This window comes from Procambarus clarkii, chromosome 5 (assembly GCF_040958095.1).
Source record: "Procambarus clarkii isolate CNS0578487 chromosome 5, FALCON_Pclarkii_2.0, whole genome shotgun sequence".
In the NCBI taxonomy this organism is placed as follows: Eukaryota; Metazoa; Arthropoda; class Malacostraca; order Decapoda; family Cambaridae; genus Procambarus; species Procambarus clarkii.
In genome coordinates, this window is record NC_091154.1 from 27803031 (window position 1) to 27825071 (window position 22041).

Here is a 22041-nt window from a genome sequence, read left to right on the forward strand (position 1 = left end):
GCAGAAGTACATTCCCCATTACGGACAGACACTCTATAATATCTCAGATCATACAAGTCATTCCAAAAAGAAGTACATTCCTTTAATCGTTGCTTCGTTTACTGTCAGTGAAGAGCCAGCTGAGGCGCGGTGTGGTTACACCTGGACGACTGGTTACTGTTGCTGTGTGACAGTCCTGTTCATTCTGCCTTGATGCTCTTGTGATGGCAGGCGGGATAATGCTAGATAACACCTCCCCCTTCCCCCACCACACACACACATCCCCCTCCCACACCCCTCCCCCCCCCCACACACACCCCCCCACACACACACCCAACTCCGAACACAGTCAGAAATGGCCGTGCTTTAGGCTAATAATTGATCCCGGGGGAATGAATATATTTCCCATCGTCTGTGTTCTGACTCTTGACCCAAACTTCGCCTCTGTAAGCTAGAAGACGTGGAGCATTGGCCGGTAATCTTGGTGATAACAATCACTTTCACTCCCTCACACACACACACACACACACACACACACACACACACACACACACACACACACACACACACACACACACACACACACACACACACACACATGCACACAGTTATGAGGAAAGGCTGCGGGAAATGCACCTTATGACACTGGAAGACAGAAGAGTAACGGGACACATGATCACAACCTATAAAATCCTCAGGGGAATCGACCGGGGTAAACAAGGATTATTCAACACTGGTGGGACGCGAACAAGGGGACACAGGTGGAAACTGAGTGCCCACATGAGCCACAGAGTCGTTAGAAGGAACTTTTTCAGTGTCAGCGTAGTTGACGGATGGAATGCATTAGGCAGTGATGTGGTGGAGGCTGACTCCATACACAGTTTTAAATGTAGATATGATAGAGCCCAGTAGGCTCAGAAATCTGTACACCAGTTGATTGACAGTTGAGAGGCGGGACCAAAGAGCCAAAGCTCAACCCCCGCAAGCACAAATAGGTGAGTACAAATACGTGAGTACACACACACACAAAGGGGACCTGTGGCTGAATGGACAGCGCTTGGGATTCGTAATCCAAGGGTCCGGGATCAATCCCCGGCGATGGCGGAAACAAACATTCAGAGTTCAATCTTTCAGGGCAGAGTTCTTTCATCCTGATGCACTTGTTCACCTAGCAGTAAATAGGTACCTGGGAGTTAGACAGCTGTTACAGGCTGCTTCCTGGGGATGTGTGAAAAAAAATCATTTGAATGACATTTGAGAGGCGGCCGAAAGAGCCAGAGCTCAACCCTCACCCCCCAAGCACAACTGGGTGAATACAACTAGGTGAATACACACAGAATTGTGTAAGGAATCGTTCAGGACCTTGTATACCATTTAAGTCTGACTAATCCTGGAGTATGCAGCTCCAACCTGGAGTCCATACCCAGCTAAACACAAGACAAAGTTAGAGAAGATTCAGAGGTATACCATCAGACTAGCCCCAGAACCGAGCGGTATGAGCTCCGAGGAAAGGCTACGGGAACTAAACCTCCCGTCCCTGGAAGACAGAAGTGTAAGGGGAGATATGAGAACCACCTACAATTCTCAGGGGAGTGACAGGGTGGACAAAGACAAACTGTTTAACATAGGTGGAACACGAACAAGGGGACACAAGTGAAAAGTGCGCACCCAAATGAGCCACAGAGACATTAGAAAGATTTTTTCAATGTCAGAGTAGTTAATAAATGGAATGCATAAGGCAGTGATGTGGTGAAGGCTGACTCCATACACTGTTTCCAGTGTATATATGATAGAGCCCAGTAGGCTGAGGAATCTGTACATCAGTTGACTGACAGTTGAGAGACGGGACCAAGGAGCCAAAGCTCAACCCCCCGCAAGCACAACTAGGTAAATACAACTAGGTGAATACAAGGTCACCGGGACAAATTACTCAGCGTCATGGCCACACAGGGCGTTATCAGGTCCCTCCCACTATCAACCTTGCTTACTACCCCAGCCTTCCTCCAAGCGTTTCTGCGCATCGTCTACTGCGCATCCTCCAGGGTTATGATCTAACCACCAAGGGGTATAAAAGACCAGACGCGTTCGTGTAACTATCATACTTAACCCGATACTCCGAGCAGCAGACTCACACGCCCAGTAACGTTTAGTACTTGACTTACAAGAATTGAAAATCTCCATCAAGACTTCAAGAGCAGCATCTGTCACCAAGACCAGCCAACTTACCAAGCCATCACCACACAAACCGCCGCTAACACCAGTAAACACTTTCTTCTGAAAGTTTCCTGTGAGCAGATCCCGGTCAGGATGGTGAAACAACGAGACGTGCTGGAGGCGCCTCACCGTTACCCAGGTGAGTCAGGATGTCCTCATCTTTGCTAGACAAAGACTTACGATCCCATCGTTCCCTCTTCAGAGAGGATCGGATCGTAAGTCCTGCCTGCCGAGGGTGGTTGTAGCTGCAGTGTTTTGTAAGTTATGTGGATATTCGCATCATTTATCAATCATATATGCCTAGAGATACATGCAAGTGTATCGACGCACTCATGTATACTATGCATCCATGTACACATGGTTGTAGGTGATACGTGCACATTTTACACACGCGGGTCACATATTACTATTAAATAGCATTTATGTAATATTCCATATTTGTGAGTTAACATCTCTATCTTTCTTACAAAGCCGACAAGTCTCTAATCACTAATACTTTCTTTATCTTGATTTTCAATTGTTGCCCCAGTGTGTGTGTTCGTAAGCACACATAAGTCTAAATCGATATTCTTTTTCAAGACATTATAAACCAAAGTTAAAACCAGTTCTTGTAGAATTGTGTGTTATTTTGACGTAAGATCAGAGTACAACAAATACTTTTGTTTCCACAGAATCGATGGAGGACAGACTCCGGTCACACTCAGCCAACAGTACTGCCAGTAGCAGCAGCAGTTACAGCAGCAGCAGCAGCAACTGCAGCAGCAGCAACAGCAGCAGCAGTAACAGCAGCAGTTACAGCCACAGCTCAGACGAGGGAGAAGGCTCGTCTCACAAGAGGAAGCATCAACAACACAAGAAGAAGACCAACAACAAACAGATCTTGACCCCACTGAACTACCTACATATATATCGTTAACTACAACTTGTACTAATTAAGCGGAGCTCGTGAATATCACTGTATAATGGGTGTGCTCTCTGGATTTTCTTTCAACCAATCCTCATGTAGGTGACCCGCAGAATACCCTCACAGGTATACCTGTGGTATACCTGAGTAGTATACATATTGTATAAATGAAAAGTAAATTAGCGGTATACCTTTTATATTTCTATTGCTAAGTTGTAATTGTGTTGTGTTGTTTTAAAAGCTTAATAGGTTTTGTAATAATTTACATATACATATATAATATTGTGTACTTTTATATAAATAAAGGTTAATGTTGACTAATAACTGTTGATAATTGTACCCAAATGTCAGTTATGGAGTTAAACTTACACATGTTACTTGATACGTAGCTTTGTAAAGTAACGAAACCACACTTTTTATAAATATGTTATTAGCGGGAGCAATTTCAATAGCGGGTAGGGAGGGTTTACCGTTAGTGTAGTGCACCGTTGCTTCTATTGTAACTTACTAATGGAACACCACTGCTACGATTGTAACTTACCAATGGAACACCACTTCCACCATTGTAACTTACTAATGGAACACCACTGCTACCATTGTAACTTACCAATGGAACACCACTGCCACCATTGTAACTTACCAATGGAACACCACTTCCACCATTGTAACTTACTGATGGAACACCACTGCTACCATTGTAACTTACCAATGGAACACTACTGCCACCATTGTAACTTACCAATGGAACACCACTTCCACCATTGTAACTTACTAATGGAACACCACTGCTACCATTGTAACTTACCAATGGAACACCACTGCCACCATTGTAACTTACCAATGGAACACCCCTTCCACCATTGTAACTTACTAATGGAACACCACTGCTACCATTGTAACTTACCAATGGAACACCACTGCCACCATTGTAACTTACCAATGGAATACCACTGCCACCATTGTAACTTACTAATGGAACACCACTCTACCATTTTAACTTAGCAATGGAACACCACTGCCACCATTGTAACCTTAGCCCCCGTCACCCTTGCACTCCTTGGTGTTCGGCCAACAAGTTGTACAAAGGCTTTAACCTGCAGCACATCATGTAATGGCTGACCTCTGCACTCAGTGATGCTACACGAGGTCTCCTGTGGACACTCACAAGCTTGGCCAAGACGAACAAATCCACTACGGCTCACCATTGCCCGTGTAACTTGGAACTTTTTTTTTTTTTATATATATACAAGAATTGGTACATTGTTGTACATTCTTTCACAAGTTACATTCTTTGTTCCGAGCAGCTGAATCTAAAACAGCAACAAACTCTAGATGCTCTTACGGGCTCACTATAGCCCGTGCTATATGGATACTTCGTTCTGTGTAGCTAAATCTAAAACAACAACAACAACAATTTAGTTGTTCAGTTGCAACAGAGCCAAATTAGCGGAAGGAAGATGCTCTACGATGTTGTTAAGGCCACTTAGGACCAGTAACCGGGTTCTGGATGGATTAATCTCTTTTAAGGTATCCGACCCCAAGTCGGTAGTTGGCTTTCAAGAATTGTAGTAGTGCAATGGGGGAGAGGGATGAACAATACACGCTTTCATTCATCAATATATATATATATATATATATATATATATATATATATATATATATATATATATATATATATATATATATATATATATATATATATATATATATATATTTATATATGGAAGTCTTCTCATTGATATTAATCACAATAGTGTGATTTCTCGGGAGGGTGTGGTGTTGGAGGTACAGGGTGTGGTGTTCGAGGTACAGGGTGTGGTGTTGGAGGTACAGGGTGTGGTGTTGGAGGTACGGGGTGTGGTGTTGGAGGTACGGGGTGTGGTGTTGGAGGTACGGGGTGTGGTGTTGGAGGTACGGGGTGTGGTGTTGGAGGTACGGGGTGTGGTGTTGGAGGTACGGGGTGTGGTGTTGGAGGTACGGGGTGTGGTGTTGGAGGTACGTGGTGTGGTGTTGGAGGTACGGGGTGTGGTGTTGGAGGTACGGGGTGTGGTGTTGGAGGTACAGGTTGTGGTGTTGGAGGTACGGGGTGTGGTGTTGGAGGTACAGGGTGTGGTGTTGGAGGTACGGGGTGTGGTGTTGGAGGTACAGGGTGTGGTGTTGGAGGTACAGGGTGTGGTGTTGGAGGTACAGGGTGTGGTGTTGGAGGTACAGGGTGTGGTGTTGGAGGTACAGGGTGTGGTGTTGGAGGTACAGGGTGTGGTGTTGGAGGTACGGGGTATGGTGTTGGAGGTACGGGGTGTGGTGTTGGAGGTACGGGGTGTGGTGTTGGAGGGTAACGTTGCCAGGACGCTACACAACAAGAGTGAGAGGTGGAGACAGAGACGCTGGTAGATAACACCCAACACTCACCCCCTTGACCAAGATCGATCCCGGGGGCGTCGCGGCCCATCGGCATCAAGCACACCTGGCCGCCCCCCCCCCCCCGCACAGTTCTCGTGGTCAGCGACCCCTGAGTGGCACCTTCAGTACACCTCTCCTCTCTGCAGTGTGTAATCAGCTGTTGAGTCTGTGACGTCATGCGTTCGGTAGTATCCTGATCAGCTGATACGTCAGCCCAGCTGTTGTCAGGCAGGAGGCAGCTGTTGTTAAGCTGGAGGCAGCTGTTGTCAGGCTGGAGGCAGCTGTTGTCAGGCTGGAGGCAGCTGTTGTCAGGCTGGAGGCAGCTGTTGTCAGGCTGGAGGCAGCTGTTGTCAGGCTGGAGGCAGCTGTTGTCAGGCTGAAGGCAGCTGTTGTCAGGCTTGAGGCAGCTGTTGTCAGGCTGGAGTTTGTGTTTACCACGTATGTTTTCATATGTTTACCACGTGCACGTTAAACATAACTTACGACATCGTACATGGAGGGTGGAGGACTGTTACTCTTGCAGTAGTCGCTGGTCTCTTAGGTTGTTACTGCTCTCCCACTGTCAGGTGAGCTGACGCCAAGCACCGAACCCGCGTCCCACTTGTGCTGGGAGATGTTCCGTTACTTGTAAGGTGTTCCGGGACAGGTAAAGAGGTGTTCTGTTGCTAGTAAAGAGGGTGTTCCACTACCAGGAGTGATGATCCCGCAGAAGTACATTCCCCATTACGGACAGACACTCTATAATATCTCAGATCATACAAGTCATTCCAAAAAGAAGTACATTCCTTTAATCGTTGCTTCGTTTACTGTCAGTGAAGAGCCAGCTGAGGCGCGGTGTGGTTACACCTGGACGACTGGTTACTGTTGCTGTGTGACAGTCCTGTTCATTCTGCCTTGATGCTCTTGTGATGGCAGGCGGGATAATGCTAGATAACACCTCCCCCTTCCCCCACCACACACACACATCCCCCTCCCACACCCCTCCCCCCCCCCCCACACACACCCCCCCACACACACACCCAACTCCGAACACAGTCAGAAATGGCCGTGCTTTAGGCTAATAATTGATCCCGGGGGAATGAATATATTTCCCATCGTCTGTGTTCTGACTCTTGACCCAAACTTCGCCTCTGTAAGCTAGAAGACGTGGAGCATTGGCCGGTAATCTTGGTGATAACAATCACTTTCACTCCCTCACACACACACACACACACACACACACACACACACACACACACACACACACACACACACACACACACACACACACACACACACACACACACACACACACATGCACACAGTTATGAGGAAAGGCTGCGGGAAATGCACCTTATGACACTGGAAGACAGAAGAGTAACGGGACACATGATCACAACCTATAAAATCCTCAGGGGAATCGACCGGGGTAAACAAGGATTATTCAACACTGGTGGGACGCGAACAAGGGGACACAGGTGGAAACTGAGTGCCCACATGAGCCACAGAGTCGTTAGAAGGAACTTTTTCAGTGTCAGCGTAGTTGACGGATGGAATGCATTAGGCAGTGATGTGGTGGAGGCTGACTCCATACACAGTTTTAAATGTAGATATGATAGAGCCCAGTAGGCTCAGAAATCTGTACACCAGTTGATTGACAGTTGAGAGGCGGGACCAAAGAGCCAAAGCTCAACCCCCGCAAGCACAAATAGGTGAGTACAAATACGTGAGTACACACACACACAAAGGGGACCTGTGGCTGAATGGACAGCGCTTGGGATTCGTAATCCAAGGGTCCGGGATCAATCCCCGGCGATGGCGGAAACAAACATTCAGAGTTCAATCTTTCAGGGCAGAGTTCTTTCATCCTGATGCACTTGTTCACCTAGCAGTAAATAGGTACCTGGGAGTTAGACAGCTGTTACAGGCTGCTTCCTGGGGATGTGTGAAAAAAAATCATTTGAATGACATTTGAGAGGCGGCCGAAAGAGCCAGAGCTCAACCCTCACCCCCCAAGCACAACTGGGTGAATACAACTAGGTGAATACACACAGAATTGTGTAAGGAATCGTTCAGGACCTTGTATACCATTTAAGTCTGACTAATCCTGGAGTATGCAGCTCCAACCTGGAGTCCATACCCAGCTAAACACAAGACAAAGTTAGAGAAGATTCAGAGGTATACCATCAGACTAGCCCCAGAACCGAGCGGTATGAGCTCCGAGGAAAGGCTACGGGAACTAAACCTCCCGTCCCTGGAAGACAGAAGTGTAAGGGGAGATATGAGAACCACCTACAATTCTCAGGGGAGTGACAGGGTGGACAAAGACAAACTGTTTAACATAGGTGGAACACGAACAAGGGGACACAAGTGAAAAGTGCGCACCCAAATGAGCCACAGAGACATTAGAAAGATTTTTTCAATGTCAGAGTAGTTAATAAATGGAATGCATAAGGCAGTGATGTGGTGAAGGCTGACTCCATACACTGTTTCCAGTGTATATATGATAGAGCCCAGTAGGCTGAGGAATCTGTACATCAGTTGACTGACAGTTGAGAGACGGGACCAAGGAGCCAAAGCTCAACCCCCCGCAAGCACAACTAGGTAAATACAACTAGGTGAATACAAGGTCACCGGGACAAATTACTCAGCGTCATGGCCACACAGGGCGTTATCAGGTCCCTCCCACTATCAACCTTGCTTACTACCCCAGCCTTCCTCCAAGCGTTTCTGCGCATCGTCTACTGCGCATCCTCCAGGGTTATGATCTAACCACCAAGGGGTATAAAAGACCAGACGCGTTCGTGTAACTATCATACTTAACCCGATACTCCGAGCAGCAGACTCACACGCCCAGTAACGTTTAGTACTTGACTTACAAGAATTGAAAATCTCCATCAAGACTTCAAGAGCAGCATCTGTCACCAAGACCAGCCAACTTACCAAGCCATCACCACACAAACCGCCGCTAACACCAGTAAACACTTTCTTCTGAAAGTTTCCTGTGAGCAGATCCCGGTCAGGATGGTGAAACAACGAGACGTGCTGGAGGCGCCTCACCGTTACCCAGGTGAGTCAGGATGTCCTCATCTTTGCTAGACAAAGACTTACGATCCCATCGTTCCCTCTTCAGAGAGGATCGGATCGTAAGTCCTGCCTGCCGAGGGTGGTTGTAGCTGCAGTGTTTTGTAAGTTATGTGGATATTCGCATCATTTATCAATCATATATGCCTAGAGATACATGCAAGTGTATCGACGCACTCATGTATACTATGCATCCATGTACACATGGTTGTAGGTGATACGTGCACATTTTACACACGCGGGTCACATATTACTATTAAATAGCATTTATGTAATATTCCATATTTGTGAGTTAACATCTCTATCTTTCTTACAAATCCAACAAGTCTCTAATCACTAATACTTTCTTTATCTTGATTTTCAATTGTTGCCCCAGTGTGTGTGTTCGTAAGCACACATAAGTCTAAATCGATATTCTTTTTCAAGACATTATAAACCAAAGTTAAAACCAGTTCTTGTAGAATTGTGTGTTATTTTGACGTAAGATCAGAGTACAACAAATACTTTTGTTTCCACAGAATCGATGGAGGACAGACTCCGGTCACACTCAGCCAACAGTACTGCCAGTAGCAGCAGCAGTTACAGCAGCAGCAGCAGCAACAGCAGCAGCAGCACCAGCAGCAGCAGTAACAGCAGCAGTTACAGCCACAGCTCAGACGAGGGAGAAGGCTCGTCTCACAAGAGGAAGCATCAACAACACAAGAAGAAGACCAACAACAAACAGATCTTGACCCCACTGAACTACCTACATATATATCGTTAACTACAACTTGTACTAATTAAGCGGAGCTCGTGAATATCACTGTATAATGGGTGTGCTCTCTGGATTTTCTTTCAACCAATCCTCATGTAGGTGACCCGCAGAATACCCTCACAGGTATACCTGTGGTATACCTGAGTAGTATACATATTGTATAAATGAAAAGTAAATTAGCGGTATACCTTTTATATTTCTATTGCTAAGTTGTAATTGTGTTGTGTTGTTTTAAAAGCTTAATAGGTTTTGTAATAATTTACATATACATATATAATATTGTGTACTTTTATATAAATAAAGGTTAATGTTGACTAATAACTGTTGATAATTGTACCCAAATGTCAGTTATGGAGTTAAACTTACACATGTTACTTGATACGTAGCTTTGTAAAGTAACGAAACCACACTTTTTATAAATATGTTATTAGCGGGAGCAATTTCAATAGCGGGTAGGGAGGGTTTACCGTTAGTGTAGTGCACCGTTGCTTCTATTGTAACTTACTAATGGAACACCACTGCTACGATTGTAACTTACCAATGGAACACCACTTCCACCATTGTAACTTACTAATGGAACACCACTGCTACCATTGTAACTTACCAATGGAACACCACTGCCACCATTGTAACTTACCAATGGAACACCACTTCCACCATTGTAACTTACTGATGGAACACCACTGCTACCATTGTAACTTACCAATGGAACACTACTGCCACCATTGTAACTTACCAATGGAACACCACTTCCACCATTGTAACTTACTAATGGAACACCACTGCTACCATTGTAACTTACCAATGGAACACCACTGCCACCATTGTAACTTACCAATGGAACACCCCTTCCACCATTGTAACTTACTAATGGAACACCACTGCTACCATTGTAACTTACCAATGGAACACCACTGCCACCATTGTAACTTACCAATGGAATACCACTGCCACCATTGTAACTTACTAATGGAACACCACTCTACCATTTTAACTTAGCAATGGAACACCACTGCCACCATTGTAACCTTAGCCCCCGTCACCCTTGCACTCCTTGGTGTTCGGCCAACAAGTTGTACAAAGGCTTTAACCTGCAGCACATCATGTAATGGCTGACCTCTGCACTCAGTGATGCTACACGAGGTCTCCTGTGGACACTCACAAGCTTGGCCAAGACGAACAAATCCACTACGGCTCACCATTGCCCGTGTAACTTGGAACTTTTTTTTTTTTTATATATATACAAGAATTGGTACATTGTTGTACATTCTTTCACAAGTTACATTCTTTGTTCCGAGCAGCTGAATCTAAAACAGCAACAAACTCTAGATGCTCTTACGGGCTCACTATAGCCCGTGCTATATGGATACTTCGTTCTGTGTAGCTAAATCTAAAACAACAACAACAACAATTTAGTTGTTCAGTTGCAACAGAGCCAAATTAGCGGAAGGAAGATGCTCTACGATGTTGTTAAGGCCACTTAGGACCAGTAACCGGGTTCTGGATGGATTAATCTCTTTTAAGGTATCCGACCCCAAGTCGGTAGTTGGCTTTCAAGAATTGTAGTAGTGCAATGGGGGAGAGGGATGAACAATACACGCTTTCATTCATCAATATATATATATATATATATATATATATATATATATATATATATATATATATATATATATATATATATATATATATTTATATATGGAAGTCTTCTCATTGATATTAATCACAATAGTGTGATTTCTCGGGAGGGTGTGGTGTTGGAGGTACAGGGTGTGGTGTTCGAGGTACAGGGTGTGGTGTTGGAGGTACAGGGTGTGGTGTTGGAGGTACGGGGTGTGGTGTTGGAGGTACGGGGTGTGGTGTTGGAGGTACGGGGTGTGGTGTTGGAGGTACGGGGTGTGGTGTTGGAGGTACGGGGTGTGGTGTTGGAGGTACGGGGTGTGGTGTTGGAGGTACGGGGTGTGGTGTTGGAGGTACGTGGTGTGGTGTTGGAGGTACGGGGTGTGGTGTTGGAGGTACGGGGTGTGGTGTTGGAGGTACAGGTTGTGGTGTTGGAGGTACGGGGTGTGGTGTTGGAGGTACAGGGTGTGGTGTTGGAGGTACGGGGTGTGGTGTTGGAGGTACAGGGTGTGGTGTTGGAGGTACAGGGTGTGGTGTTGGAGGTACAGGGTGTGGTGTTGGAGGTACAGGGTGTGGTGTTGGAGGTACAGGGTGTGGTGTTGGAGGTACAGGGTGTGGTGTTGGAGGTACGGGGTATGGTGTTGGAGGTACGGGGTGTGGTGTTGGAGGTACGGGGTGTGGTGTTGGAGGGTAACGTTGCCAGGACGCTACACAACAAGAGTGAGAGGTGGAGACAGAGACGCTGGTAGATAACACCCAACACTCACCCCCTTGACCAAGATCGATCCCGGGGGCGTCGCGGCCCATCGGCATCAAGCACACCTGGCCGCCCCCCCCCCCCCCCCGCACAGTTCTCGTGGTCAGCGACCCCTGAGTGGCACCTTCAGTACACCTCTCCTCTCTGCAGTGTGTAATCAGCTGTTGAGTCTGTGACATCATGCGTTCGGTAGTATCCTGATCAGCTGATACGTCAGCCCAGCTGTTGTCAGGCAGGAGGCAGCTGTTGTTAAGCTGGAGGCAGCTGTTGTCAGGCTGGAGGCAGCTGTTGTCAGGCTGGAGGCAGCTGTTGTCAGGCTGGAGGCAGCTGTTGTCAGGCTGGAGGCAGCTGTTGTCAGGCTGGAGGCAGCTGTTGTCAGGCTGAAGGCAGCTGTTGTCAGGCTTGAGGCAGCTGTTGTCAGGCTGGAGTTTGTGTTTACCACGTATGTTTTCATATGTTTACCACGTGCACGTTAAACATAACTTACGACATCGTACATGGAGGGTGGAGGACTGTTACTCTTGCAGTAGTCGCTGGTCTCTTAGGTTGTTACTGCTCTCCCACTGTCAGGTGAGCTGACGCCAAGCACCGAACCCGCGTCCCACTTGTGCTGGGAGATGTTCCGTTACTTGTTAGGTGTTCCGGGACAGGTAAAGAGGTGTTCTGTTGCTAGTAAAGAGGGTGTTCCACTACCAGGAGTGATGATCCCGCAGAAGTACATTCCCCATTACGGACAGACACTCTATAATATCTCAGATCATACAAGTCATTCCAAAAAGAAGTACATTCCTTTAATCGTTGCTTCGTTTACTGTCAGTGAAGAGCCAGCTGAGGCGCGGTGTGGTTACACCTGGACGACTGGTTACTGTTGCTGTGTGACAGTCCTGTTCATTCTGCCTTGATGCTCTTGTGATGGCAGGCGGGATAATGCTAGATAACACCTCCCCCTTCCCCCACCACACACACACATCCCCCTCCCACACCCCTCCCCCCCCCCCACACACACCCCCCCACACACACACCCAACTCCGAACACAGTCAGAAATGGCCGTGCTTTAGGCTAATAATTGATCCCGGGGGAATGAATATATTTCCCATCGTCTGTGTTCTGACTCTTGACCCAAACTTCGCCTCTGTAAGCTAGAAGACGTGGAGCATTGGCCGGTAATCTTGGTGATAACAATCACTTTCACTCCCTCACACACACACACACACACACACACACACACACACACACACACACACACACACACACACACACACACACACACACACACACACACACACACACACACACATGCACACAGTTATGAGGAAAGGCTGCGGGAAATGCACCTTATGACACTGGAAGACAGAAGAGTAACGGGACACATGATCACAACCTATAAAATCCTCAGGGGAATCGACCGGGGTAAACAAGGATTATTCAACACTGGTGGGACGCGAACAAGGGGACACAGGTGGAAACTGAGTGCCCACATGAGCCACAGAGTCGTTAGAAGGAACTTTTTCAGTGTCAGCGTAGTTGACGGATGGAATGCATTAGGCAGTGATGTGGTGGAGGCTGACTCCATACACAGTTTTAAATGTAGATATGATAGAGCCCAGTAGGCTCAGAAATCTGTACACCAGTTGATTGACAGTTGAGAGGCGGGACCAAAGAGCCAAAGCTCAACCCCCGCAAGCACAAATAGGTGAGTACAAATACGTGAGTACACACACACACAAAGGGGACCTGTGGCTGAATGGACAGCGCTTGGGATTCGTAATCCAAGGGTCCGGGATCAATCCCCGGCGATGGCGGAAACAAACATTCAGAGTTCAATCTTTCAGGGCAGAGTTCTTTCATCCTGATGCACTTGTTCACCTAGCAGTAAATAGGTACCTGGGAGTTAGACAGCTGTTACAGGCTGCTTCCTGGGGATGTGTGAAAAAAAATCATTTGAATGACATTTGAGAGGCGGCCGAAAGAGCCAGAGCTCAACCCTCACCCCCCAAGCACAACTGGGTGAATACAACTAGGTGAATACACACAGAATTGTGTAAGGAATCGTTCAGGACCTTGTATACCATTTAAGTCTGACTAATCCTGGAGTATGCAGCTCCAACCTGGAGTCCATACCCAGCTAAACACAAGACAAAGTTAGAGAAGATTCAGAGGTATACCATCAGACTAGCCCCAGAACCGAGCGGTATGAGCTCCGAGGAAAGGCTACGGGAACTAAACCTCCCGTCCCTGGAAGACAGAAGTGTAAGGGGAGATATGAGAACCACCTACAATTCTCAGGGGAGTGACAGGGTGGACAAAGACAAACTGTTTAACATAGGTGGAACACGAACAAGGGGACACAAGTGAAAAGTGCGCACCCAAATGAGCCACAGAGACATTAGAAAGATTTTTTCAATGTCAGAGTAGTTAATAAATGGAATGCATAAGGCAGTGATGTGGTGAAGGCTGACTCCATACACTGTTTCCAGTGTATATATGATAGAGCCCAGTAGGCTGAGGAATCTGTACATCAGTTGACTGACAGTTGAGAGACGGGACCAAGGAGCCAAAGCTCAACCCCCCGCAAGCACAACTAGGTAAATACAACTAGGTGAATACAAGGTCACCGGGACAAATTACTCAGCGTCATGGCCACACAGGGCGTTATCAGGTCCCTCCCACTATCAACCTTGCTTACTACCCCAGCCTTCCTCCAAGCGTTTCTGCGCATCGTCTACTGCGCATCCTCCAGGGTTATGATCTAACCACCAAGGGGTATAAAAGACCAGACGCGTTCGTGTAACTATCATACTTAACCCGATACTCCGAGCAGCAGACTCACACGCCCAGTAACGTTTAGTACTTGACTTACAAGAATTGAAAATCTCCATCAAGACTTCAAGAGCAGCATCTGTCACCAAGACCAGCCAACTTACCAAGCCATCACCACACAAACCGCCGCTAACACCAGTAAACACTTTCTTCTGAAAGTTTCCTGTGAGCAGATCCCGGTCAGGATGGTGAAACAACGAGACGTGCTGGAGGCGCCTCACCGTTACCCAGGTGAGTCAGGATGTCCTCATCTTTGCTAGACAAAGACTTACGATCCCATCGTTCCCTCTTCAGAGAGGATCGGATCGTAAGTCCTGCCTGCCGAGGGTGGTTGTAGCTGCAGTGTTTTGTAAGTTATGTGGATATTCGCATCATTTATCAATCATATATGCCTAGAGATACATGCAAGTGTATCGACGCACTCATGTATACTATGCATCCATGTACACATGGTTGTAGGTGATACGTGCACATTTTACACACGCGGGTCACATATTACTATTAAATAGCATTTATGTAATATTCCATATTTGTGAGTTAACATCTCTATCTTTCTTACAAAGCCGACAAGTCTCTAATCACTAATACTTTCTTTATCTTGATTTTCAATTGTTGCCCCAGTGTGTGTGTTCGTAAGCACACATAAGTCTAAATCGATATTCTTTTTCAAGACATTATAAACCAAAGTTAAAACCAGTTCTTGTAGAATTGTGTGTTATTTTGACGTAAGATCAGAGTACAACAAATACTTTTGTTTCCACAGAATCGATGGAGGACAGACTCCGGTCACACTCAGCCAACAGTACTGCCAGTAGCAGCAGCAGTTACAGCAGCAGCAGCAGCAACAGCAGCAGCAGCACCAGCAGCAGCAGTAACAGCAGCAGTTACAGCCACAGCTCAGACGAGGGAGAAGGCTCGTCTCACAAGAGGAAGCATCAACAACACAAGAAGAAGACCAACAACAAACAGATCTTGACCCCACTGAACTACCTACATATATATCGTTAACTACAACTTGTACTAATTAAGCGGAGCTCGTGAATATCACTGTATAATGGGTGTGCTCTCTGGATTTTCTTTCAACCAATCCTCATGTAGGTGACCCGCAGAATACCCTCACAGGTATACCTGTGGTATACCTGAGTAGTATACATATTGTATAAATGAAAAGTAAATTAGCGGTATACCTTTTATATTTCTATTGCTAAGTTGTAATTGTGTTGTGTTGTTTTAAAAGCTTAATAGGTTTTGTAATAATTTACATATACATATATAATATTGTGTACTTTTATATAAATAAAGGTTAATGTTGACTAATAACTGTTGATAATTGTACCCAAATGTCAGTTATGGAGTTAAACTTACACATGTTACTTGATACGTAGCTTTGTAAAGTAACGAAACCACACTTTTTATAAATATGTTATTAGCGGGAGCAATTTCAATAGCGGGTAGGGAGGGTTTACCGTTAGTGTAGTGCACCGTTGCTTCTATTGTAACTTACTAATGGAACACCACTGCTACGATTGTAACTTACCAATGGAACACCACTTCCACCATTGTAACTTACTAATGGAACACCACTGCTACCATTGTAACTTACCAATGGAACACCACTGCCACCATTGTAACTTACCAATGGAACACCACTTCCACCATTGTAACTTACTGATGGAACACCACTGCTACCATTGTAACTTACCAATGGAACACTACTGCCACCATTGTAACTTACCAATGGAACACCACTTCCACCATTGTAACTTACTAATGGAACACCACTGCTACCATTGTAACTTACCAATGGAACACCACTGCCACCATTGTAACTTACCAATGGAACACCCCTTCCACCATTGTAACTTACTAATGGAACACCACTGCTACCATTGTAACTTACCAATGGAACACCACTGCCACCATTGTAACTTACCAATGGAATACCACTGCCACCATTGTAACTTACTAATGGAACACCACTCTACCATTTTAACTTAGCAATGGAACACCACTGCCACCATTGTAACCTTAGCCCCCGTCACCCTTGCACTCCTTGGTGTTCGGCCAACAAGTTGTACAAAGGCTTTAACCTGCAGCACATCATGTAATGGCTGACCTCTGCACTCAGTGATGCTACACGAGGTCTCCTGTGGACACTCACAAGCTTGGCCAAGACGAACAAATCCACTACGGCTCACCATTGCCCGTGTAACTTGGAACTTTTTTTTTTTTATATATATACAAGAATTGGTACATTGTTGTACATTCTTTCACAAGTTACATTCTTTGTTCCGAGCAGCTGAATCTAAAACAGCAACAAACTCTAGATGCTCTTACGGGCTCACTATAGCCCGTGCTATATGGATACTTCGTTCTGTGTAGCTAAATCTAAAACAACAACAACAACAATTTAGTTGTTCAGTTGCAACAGAGCCAAATTAGCGGAAGGAAGATGCTCTACGATGTTGTTAAGGCCACTTAGGACCAGTAACCGGGTTCTGGATGGATTAATCTCTTTTAAGGTATCCGACCCCAAGTCGGTAGTTGGCTTTCAAGAATTGTAGTAGTGCAATGGGGGAGAGGGATGAACAATACACGCTTTCATTCATCAATATATATATATATATATATATATATATATATATATATATATATATATATATATATATATATATATATATATATATATATATATATATATATATATATATATATATATTTATATATGGAAGTCTTCTCATTGATATTAATCACAATAGTGTGATTTCTCGGGAGGGTGTGGTGTTGGAGGTACAGGGTGTGGTGTTCGAGGTACAGGGTGTGGTGTTGGAGGTACAGGGTGTGGTGTTGGAGGTACGGGGTGTGGTGTTGGAGGTACGGGGTGTGGTGTTGGAGGTACGGGGTGTGGTGTTGGAGGTACGGGGTGTGGTGTTGGAGGTACGGGGTGTGGTGTTGGAGGTACGTGGTGTGGTGTTGGAGGTACGGGGTGTGGTGTTGGAGGTACGGGGTGTGGTGTTGGAGGTACAGGTTGTGGTGTTGGAGGTACGGGGTGTGGTGTTGGAGGTACAGGGTGTGGTGTTGGAGGTACGGGGTGTGGTGTTGGAGGTACAGGGTGTGGTGTTGGAGGTACGGGGTGTGGTGTTGGAGGTACAGGGTGTGGTGTTGGAGGTACAGGGTGTGGTGTTGGAGGTACAGGGTGTGGTGTTGGAGGTACAGGGTGTGGTGTTGGAGGTACAGGGTGTGGTGTTGGAGGTACAGGGTGTGGTGTTGGAGGTACGGGGTATGGTGTTGGAGGTACGGGGTGTGGTGTTGGAGGTACGGGGTGTGGTGTTGGAGGGTAACGTTGCCAGGACGCTACACAACAAGAGTGAGAGGTGGAGACAGAGACGCTGGTAGATAACACCCAACACTCACCCCCTTGACCAAGATCGATCCCGGGGGCGTCGCGGCCCATCGGCATCAAGCACACCTGGCCGCCCCCCCCCCCCGCACAGTTCTCGTGGTCAGCGACCCCTGAGTGGCACCTTCAGTACACCTCTCCTCTCTGCAGTGTGTAATCAGCTGTTGAGTCTGTGACGTCATGCGTTCGGTAGTATCCTGATCAGCTGATACGTCAGCCCAGCTGTTGTCAGGCAGGAGGCAGCTGTTGTTAAGCTGGAGGCAGCTGTTGTCAGGCTGGAGGCAGCTGTTGTCAGGCTGGAGGCAGCTGTTGTCAGGCTGGAGGCAGCTGTTGTCAGGCTGGAGGCAGCTGTTGTCAGGCTGGAGGCAGCTGTTGTCAGGCTGAAGGCAGCTGTTGTCAGGCTGGAGGCAGCTGTTGTCAGGCTGGAGTTTGTGTTTACCACGTATGTTTTCATATGTTTACCACGTGCACGTTAAACATAACTTACGACATCGTACATGGAGGGTGGAGGACTGTTACTCTTGCAGTAGTCGCTGGTCTCTTAGGTTGTTACTGCTCTCCCACTGTCAGGTGAGCTGACGCCAAGCACCGAACCCGCGTCCCACTTGTGCTGGGAGATGTTCCGTTACTTGTAAGGTGTTCCGGGACAGGTAAAGAGGTGTTCTGTTGCTAGTAAAGAGGGTGTTCCACTACCAGGAGTGATGATCCCGCAGAAGTACATTCCCCATTACGGACAGACACTCTATAATATCTCAGATCATACAAGTCATTCCAAAAAGAAGTACATTCCTTTAATCGTTGCTTCGTTTACTGTCAGTGAAGAGCCAGCTGAGGCGCGGTGTGGTTACACCTGGACGACTGGTTACTGTTGCTGTGTGACAGTCCTGTTCATTCTGCCTTGATGCTCTTGTGATGGCAGGCGGGATAATGCTAGATAACACCTCCCCCTTCCCCCACCACACACACACATCCCCCTCCCACACCCCTCACCCCCCCCCACACACACCCCCCCACACACACACCCAACTCCGAACACAGTCAGAAATGGCCGTGCTTTAGGCTAATAATTGATCCCGGGGGAATGAATATATTTCCCATCGTCTGTGTTCTGACTCTTGACCCAAACTTCGCCTCTGTAAGCTAGAAGACGTGGAGCATTGGCCGGTAATCTTGGTGATAACAATCACTTTCGCTCCCTCACACACACACACACACACACACACACACACACACACACACACACACACACACACACACACACACACACACACACACACACACATGCACACAGTTATGAGGAAAGGCTGCGGGAAATGCACCTTATGACACTGGAAGACAGAAGAGTAACGGGACACATGATCACAACCTATAAAATCCTCAGGGGAATCGACCGGGGTAAACAAGGATTATTCAACACTGGTGGGACGCGAACAAGGGGACACAGGTGGAAACTGAGTGCCCACATGAGCCACAGAGTCGTTAGAAGGAACTTTTTCAGTGTCAGCGTAGTTGACGGATGGAATGCATTAGGCAGTGATGTGGTGGAGGCTGACTCCATACACAGTTTTAAATGTAGATATGATAGAGCCCAGTAGGCTCAGAAATCTGTACACCAGTTGATTGACAGTTGAGAGGCGGGACCAAAGAGCCAAAGCTCAACCCCCGCAAGCACAAATAGGTGAGTACAAATACGTGAGTACACACACACACAAAGGGGACCTGTGGCTGAATGGACAGCGCTTGGGATTCGTAATCCAAGGGTCCGGGATCAATCCCCGGCGATGGCGGAAACAAACATTCAGAGTTCAATCTTTCAGGGCAGAGTTCTTTCATCCTGATGCACTTGTTCACCTAGCAGTAAATAGGTACCTGGGAGTTAGACAGCTGTTACAGGCTGCTTCCTGGGGATGTGTGAAAAAAAATCATTTGAATGACATTTGAGAGGCGGCCGAAAGAGCCAGAGCTCAACCCTCACCCCCCAAGCACAACTGGGTGAATACAACTAGGTGAATACACACAGAATTGTGTAAGGAATCGTTCAGGACCTTGTATACCATTTAAGTCTGACTAATCCTGGAGTATGCAGCTCCAACCTGGAGTCCATACCCAGCTAAACACAAGACAAAGTTAGAGAAGATTCAGAGGTATACCATCAGACTAGCCCCAGAACCGAGCGGTATGAGCTCCGAGGAAAGGCTACGGGAACTAAACCTCCCGTCCCTGGAAGACAGAAGTGTAAGGGGAGATATGAGAACCACCTACAATTCTCAGGGGAGTGACAGGGTGGACAAAGACAAACTGTTTAACATAGGTGGAACACGAACAAGGGGACACAAGTGAAAAGTGCGCACCCAAATGAGCCACAGAGACATTAGAAAGATTTTTTCAATGTCAGAGTAGTTAATAAATGGAATGCATAAGGCAGTGATGTGGTGAAGGCTGACTCCATACACTGTTTCCAGTGTATATATGATAGAGCCCAGTAGGCTGAGGAATCTGTACATCAGTTGACTGACAGTTGAGAGACGGGACCAAGGAGCCAAAGCTCAACCCCCCGCAAGCACAACTAGGTAAATACAACTAGGTGAATACAAGGTCACCGGGACAAATTACTCAGCGTCATGGCCACACAGGGCGTTATCAGGTCCCTCCCACTATCAACCTTGCTTACTACCCCAGCCTTCCTCCAAGCGTTTCTGCGCATCGTCTACTGCGCATCCTCCAGGGTTATGATCTAACCACCAAGGGGTATAAAAGACCAGACGCGTTCGTGTAACTATCATACTTAACCCGATACTCCGAGCAGCAGACTCACACGCCCAGTAACGTTTAGTACTTGACTTACAAGAATTGAAAATCTCCATCAAGACTTCAAGAGCAGCATCTGTCACCAAGACCAGCCAACTTACCAAGCCATCACCACACAAACCGCCGCTAACACCAGTAAACACTTTCTTCTGAAAGTTTCCTGTGAGCAGATCCCGGTCAGGATGGTGAAACAACGAGACGTGCTGGAGGCGCCTCACCGTTACCCAGGTGAGTCAGGATGTCCTCATCTTTGCTAGACAAAGACTTACGATCCCATCGTTCCCTCTTCAGAGAGGATCGGATCGTAAGTCCTGCCTGCCGAGGGTGGTTGTAGCTGCAGTGTTTTGTAAGTTATGTGGATATTCGCATCATTTATCAATCATATATGCCTAGAGATACATGCAAGTGTATCGACGCACTCATGTATACTATGCATCCATGTACACATGGTTGTAGGTGATACGTGCACATTTTACACACGCGGGTCACATATTACTATTAAATAGCATTTATGTAATATTCCATATTTGTGAGTTAACATCTCTATCTTTCTTACAAAGCCGACAAGTCTCTAATCACTAATACTTTCTTTATCTTGATTTTCAATTGTTGCCCCAGTGTGTGTGTTCGTAAGCACACATAAGTCTAAATCGATATTCTTTTTCAAGACATTATAAACCAAAGTTAAAACCAGTTCTTGTAGAATTGTGTGTTATTTTGACGTAAGATCAGAGTACAACAAATACTTTTGTTTCCACAGAATCGATGGAGGACAGACTCCGGTCACACTCAGCCAACAGTACTGCCAGTAGCAGCAGCAGTTACAGCAGCAGCAGCAGCAACAGCAGCAGCAGTAACAGCAGCAGTTACAGCCACAGCTCAGACGAGGGAGAAGGCTCGTCTCACAAGAGGAAGCATCAACAACACAAGAAGAAGACCAACAACAAACAGATCTTGACCCCACTGAACTACCTACATATATATCGTTAACTACAACTTGTACTAATTAAGCGGAGCTCGTGAATATCACTGTATAATGGGTGTGCTCTCTGGATTTTCTTTCAACCAATCCTCATGTAGGTGACCCGCAGAATACCCTCATAGGTATACCTGTGGTATACCTGAGTAGTATACATATTGTATATATGAAAAGTAAATTAGCGGTATACCTTTTATATTTCTATTGCTAAGTGGTAATTGTGTTGTCTTGTCTTAAAAGCTTAATAGGTTTTGTAATCATTTGCATATACATATATAATATTGTGCACTTTTTTATAAATAAAGGTTAATGTTGACTAATAACTGTTGATAATTGTACCCAAAT

At 46.3% G+C, this 22041-nt stretch overlaps 1 protein-coding gene and 3 long non-coding RNA genes across 4 annotated transcripts; all 4 read left to right on the top strand.

The window, feature by feature from the left end:
- Positions 1 to 2063: 2063 nt before the first annotated feature.
- On the top strand, positions 2064 to 3166 carry LOC138352387 (transmembrane protein 40-like). The gene is made up of 2 exons (XM_069304874.1): positions 2064 to 2332; positions 2865 to 3166. The coding sequence occupies exons 1-2, from the start codon at positions 2287 to 2289 to the stop codon at positions 3107 to 3109; spliced, it is 291 nt and encodes a 96-aa protein (XP_069160975.1). The 5' UTR covers positions 2064 to 2286; the 3' UTR covers positions 3110 to 3166.
- Positions 3167 to 8227: 5061 nt separating this feature from the next.
- Positions 8228 to 9380, top strand: LOC123761654 (uncharacterized). The gene is made up of 2 exons (XR_011222795.1): positions 8228 to 8546; positions 9079 to 9380. It is a non-coding gene; the product is annotated as an uncharacterized lncRNA (long non-coding RNA).
- Positions 9381 to 14421: 5041 nt separating this feature from the next.
- LOC138352400 (uncharacterized) lies at positions 14422 to 15574 on the top strand. The gene is made up of 2 exons (XR_011222796.1): positions 14422 to 14740; positions 15273 to 15574. It is a non-coding gene; the product is annotated as an uncharacterized lncRNA (long non-coding RNA).
- A 5052-nt stretch (positions 15575 to 20626) lies between these two features.
- Positions 20627 to 21764, top strand: LOC138350003 (uncharacterized). The gene is made up of 2 exons (XR_011221973.1): positions 20627 to 20945; positions 21478 to 21764. It is a non-coding gene; the product is annotated as an uncharacterized lncRNA (long non-coding RNA).
- Positions 21765 to 22041: the final 277 nt, after the last annotated feature.

What these genes read in the sequence shown, in the direction of transcription:
- LOC138352387 (XM_069304874.1), top strand. Translation starts at nt 2,287, where the DNA reads ATGGTGAAACAACGAGACGTGCTGGAGGCGCCTCACCGTTACCCAG. An exon ending in GGCGCCTCACCGTTACCCAG is followed by an intron (nt 2,333 to 2,864) that starts GTGAGTCAGGAT and finishes TTGTTTCCACAG; the next exon opens with AATCGATGGAGGACAGACTC.